Below are 5,078 nucleotides of genomic sequence, written 5' to 3'. Positions count from 1 at the left end.
GAGCTCCAAAATAGGGCGTGGCTTCCTCCCATTGACAGACAGGCACATGACACGCATGCGCAATTTTTCCCCAATTCACTTCAGTGCAAACTCCGCCCCACAGCTGACGACCTCACCGGACAATGGCACCTTTTTAGTTACACCCAGCGTCACTACCCCCTCCTACTCTGCGAATTCCGAGCCCCGGGACGCCCCCGTTGCTTAGAACAAAGCGAAAGAGTGAAATCGTTCCCCTGCGCTGCGCTGGGACGGTTTGGGCTCTGGTCTCATGGAGAATATGTATTTATATAGCATATTTTATTTTAGATGAACTAGAAACAATGTTTAATTTATACAATTTTATTTTGAAATGTAAGTCAATTAGTAATTGGAGCCAGAGCCAATGGTGAAAGTCTTTGCCCGAGGAGACCCCACCCCATTTTGGAAGTTCTGCCCACTTTTGGAGTTCACACCCCATTTTGGAGATCTCCGGTCTGCAGTTATATCTACTTGAGTTTTTTGGGCAGTGTAGAGTAGCACTTGTTGTTCGTCATTCCTCCAATCATTTTTTTAACCTTAAACCGCATAAACACGTTTCATTACACCAAATACACAAAATAATGTTATTTTTAGCAGCATCATATGACCCCTTTAATATCATTATTAATGAAAATCAGGCCAAAAAGCAAAACAGCCATCCACAATCCACAAAACATTTTATAGTTTACAGAAATGACACCTCTCACATATCCATTCCAACTAGAAGGTACAATCTTTTAAAATGATGTAAATTAACACGAGGTATTAAATTATATCTAATGTATTTTTGTTTTTTAAACATCGCTGATGACAAAGATCTCTGGTTTTTCTGTGTCATGTACTTGCATAGCTGAGTAGGTGATTGCTTTCACTTCTGTTCCCTGTAAAACAGGGAAATAAAAGCATGAAAGTCTTTGCAGTCTGTTGCCTGTTTAAATGAAAGCGTGTGTAATTTATGCACCAAATGGAATCAATTAACATCTTGTAAAGCTAAACGCTGGGAGTCTGTAATAAATCCATTATTAAGATGCTTTTTTAACTTCAAAGTGTTGCTTTCAGCTAAAATACGAGTCCATTTCTCCAGTGAAAAAGTCATATTGGATTATTATGATGTTTTTATCAGCTGTTTGGACTCTCATTCTGACGGCACCCATTCACTGCAGAGGGTCCATTGGTGAGCAAGTGATGGAATGCTACATTTCTCCAAATCTGTTCCGAAGAAATAAACTCACCTACATCTTGGATGGTCTGTGGGATGAGTATTGAATATGAGTATGAGATTTTTGGGTTTAAGCAACCTGGGCCAGACATAACAGCATTCCAATGATGTGAATCTGGGGCAGGACTACATGTTTGCTTAAACATTGGTCGATTTATTCACCACTCAATCCTATCACTCGTTTACTTTCTCTGGATAAATGGATCTGCTCAGATGAATAAATGTAGTACGTGTTCACAAACACTTTCAAATATGAGTCCTTGGCTATCTACAAAAATAAAACCTGTGCGTCATGAGTTTAATATTAAGCTGCACATTATTAGTCTGGACGCACAGCATATTTTAAGACTACTTGTGCTGCATGGGAAAGGAATTACAGAGGAATGTGTTCCCCAGACGAATATTACAGTATTTTACTATAACTCGAGGTAATATTCACAGTATAATCATAAAGTGAAGGAAACACTATATAACAGTATTTGTCACATATATTATGCACAAGTCAATCTAAACATTTTTAACAACTTGAATGAGGAAAGGCAGACATCTTTTAAGACTTTAAGGAATTAAATCTGACATTAACTGCATCATAAAATGTGCTTTAATCATGCAAAAAAATGTATTTTTCAGGCTGATCCAGCTAATGCATATGCACTACAAGCAGACACCATTCTGAGTGTTACGATTTCTCCCATTCATTTTTATATGATTGAACCATCTCTTCCCATTAAATTGTCAATTTCTGTACTCTGATTGAATGCTGCAGAAATAAAAACCAAACGATTGATAAAATATTCAATCATACATTGCGGCTGTGGTCAGATTTACTCTAGATTTTCCTAATTTCCTAATCCTAGCTCTCCTGTGATTTGAACTAGGAAGTTAATATTTGTTATTCCAAATTCCATTGCTGATGCTGTTGGAATGAATGCCAAGCATCACATAAAAATCCCCTGTGGATTTCCATAATGGTTAATAGGGCTGACAAAGAAAAGTGCTACCGTTCAACTACTGGAAAGTGAATGTGTAAAGCAAATAAAGCACAGATGGGTTTATTTTACAGGGCACAGCTCTGGTGGTCACAGCCACAGACAGAGGGGGAACATACCTGCGGATGCTTATTTAGGTTGAATTCTTCACCCCACCTACAAATAAAAAAGACTGAATGAAACATGCGCAACAGTCACACAACATTAAGGAATCGTACATACGGAATCATTTGAAGACTAGAGGAAATCATCCTGAATGCCCCATCCTGGATTTCTTAAAATGCTTCTGTTGAATTTAAATGCAGATTTATTTAAAGGTATAGTTCACACCAAAAATGAAAATTCTGTCATCGTTTAGTCACCCTTAAGTTGTTCCAAACCTGTATGAATTAATTTCTCCTGCTGAACACAAAAGAAGATATTTTAAAGAATGTGGGTAACCAAACAGTTGGTTCCCAATGACTTACATAGTAACTCTTAAAAACGGGAAGATTTCACAGTGATGCTATAGAAAAACCATTTTGGTTCCCCAAAGAACCTTTTAATGAACGGTTCTTAAAAGAGCCATACATTTTAATAATCTACATTTTTCCAGTATAAAAGAAGCTTTAGTGCAATGGAAAGGTTACATGGATGTTAAAGGTTCTCCATGGAACCAACGATGTCAATACAGAACCTTTTTTTTTTTTTTTAATGTATGGGGAAAAAAAATACTGTGGAAGTCAATGGGGACCAGAAACTGTTTGGTTATCTACATTCTTCAAAATATCTTCTTCAGTATTCACCAGAAGAAAGAATACAGGTTTGGAATGGCACGAGGCTGATCTTTTTTCATTTTTGGATGAACTATCCCTTTAACATTTATTTTAGGCAAACATAATTTAATATTTGTAGTTCTCAGAAGGCAGACTCTGAAATTCCCCTAATTCCAGACTAAACACTACAAAAAGGTGTTAGCTGGAAAAGCCAGACCCTTGTCAGGAATGTGGGGCCTCTTTCTGAGCAGAGGAAAGCATGCAGTGACCGTTTATTGATACTTTTCCATGTAGGTCAAATGGCCGGAAACTACAGTCACAATGAACTCATCCATTGCTTTTTTCCCCAGATATGCACAGAACTAAGATTTGACACCAATTGTGAAGACAGTCATTTCATTTTAGCCATTTCTCAGTCAAGGCCTATATTTTTGCTGCATTCTCTGATGCAGGAATACATAAAGCATGATAACAACTGGTTGCATAGTATCTGAACCAATAGGGTATAACACAGTTTGAAGACTACACCAATGATGGCTGGAAGATGCTGGTAGATGCTGTAATGACACCAATCTAGAGCCAAAGAGAATATAACAAACCTCTACATTTAGTATACTCAAGTAAAGCAATATATACTATATGGCAAATCTTGGCTGCGTGATTATATGTATGTGTATGTATGTGTATGTATGTATATATATATATATATATATACACACACACACACACACACACACAAAACATTATCTGCATACATAAACTCACATACAGTGATTTCTACTATTTAGCAAATCTCACCTGCCTGATTTGTCGAGTCACAAAATGTAACTATATTAATACCCAGCTGTTTATATAAAGTTGGGTATATAACTATGTCTAACTTTATGCGCATACATACAGTACACTCACGTATAGGACAATATAGCAAATCTCAACTGCTTGATGCTTGAATCATCGCAGAATGTAAACTATGTTATCGCCCAGCTATAAGGCAATAATTAAGATATTATAAACATTAACATCAATTGTTTTCCATTGACAGACCGCCTGTCAAAAACATCAGCGTATTCTGGCAAAATTATTTATTTTGTGATCCTCAAATAAATGCAAAATATTTTATTATATTATTAGTGGGTGTATTCCAAGTATTTGTATCATAGGAAACATATCTGAAAGATTTATTAAGACCAGATGTCAATAACGTGAGAGTATAAACGTGGTTTACAAAATTACAAAACATTACATAAAATGAGCTTAACACATCGGATTTCCAGTGAAAACGATTCAGCCCACTTTCACTATAATTCAAATACATGATTTTGATCATTTCCAAATCTTTCCCAGCATTCCTGTCTGGCTATGTACACCAAGCCAGATGCAAAGCAGCTGAAAATACCTGCTCAGCATCCAAGAAGTTCATTCGGGTTCAGACAAAAAAAGAATAGTGTTCACTGGTTTGGCTGAGCATCCGTGGGAGCTCTGTGGGTGTACAATGAAAGACTCTTAGGTTCAGTATTTCTGGTGGAGTGTTTCAGAGTCAGAACTCACGCTATCGAGCAGATTCTGCAGCGCATTCGGTCAATGTGCAACACCGTCACTTCCTGCAAAACAAAAGACCAGGTTGTTAGAAAACAGAAAAGACTGAGGTCACAGGAAATCTAATGCCAATGTGCACACATTACCCTGGGAATGAAGAAGATATCAGCACTGAATTTAAAGAGCCAGTCATCTAAGAAATGAAAAAGGAGTGACTCCATATCATCTCCTGAAACAACAAGATAGAGGGCACCATCTGGCTTGACCAGTGGTTTTCAATTAATTTCCTTTTTGTCACACAGTGCCTTTTTATTTATTTATTTATATTTTTTTATTTAGGAATTTAGCAGACGCTCTGAAGCCAGATTGGTTGCTGTCCAGGAGGTTGTTCTGTGTGATAAAGGCTGAGACTTGATTGAACACAACTCGTTCAAGTGTTTTTGCAATGTAAGGTAGAAGGGAAACCGGTCTGTAGTTCTCTACAAGAGTTGGGTTAAGAGTGGGTTTCTTAAGAAGTGGGGTTATACGAGCCTGTTTAAATGCTGAGGGAAAAACACCAGT

At 37.2% G+C, this 5,078-nt stretch overlaps 1 protein-coding gene across 1 annotated transcript; it reads right to left on the bottom strand.

Annotated features, from left to right (window-relative positions):
* Positions 1-670: 670 nt before the first annotated feature.
* On the bottom strand, positions 671-4,805 carry LOC107667955 (protein archease-like). The gene is made up of 4 exons (XM_016459686.1): positions 4,664-4,805; positions 4,530-4,582; positions 2,346-2,382; positions 671-899 (listed from the first exon to the last, which is right to left on the bottom strand). The coding sequence occupies exons 1-4, from the start codon at positions 4,736-4,738 to the stop codon at positions 813-815; spliced, it is 252 nt and encodes an 83-aa protein (XP_016315172.1). The 5' UTR covers positions 4,739-4,805; the 3' UTR covers positions 671-812.
* Between the last annotated feature and the right edge of the window lie 273 nt (positions 4,806-5,078).

The sequence above is a fragment of the Sinocyclocheilus anshuiensis genome, unplaced genomic scaffold, assembly GCF_001515605.1.
Source record: "Sinocyclocheilus anshuiensis isolate Anshui unplaced genomic scaffold, SAMN03320099.WGS_v1.1 scaffold2229, whole genome shotgun sequence".
In the NCBI taxonomy this organism is placed as follows: domain Eukaryota; kingdom Metazoa; phylum Chordata; class Actinopteri; order Cypriniformes; family Cyprinidae; genus Sinocyclocheilus; species Sinocyclocheilus anshuiensis.
Note: the sequence above shows the minus strand (reverse complement) of the source record. Positions and strands in the feature narration are given on the sequence as shown.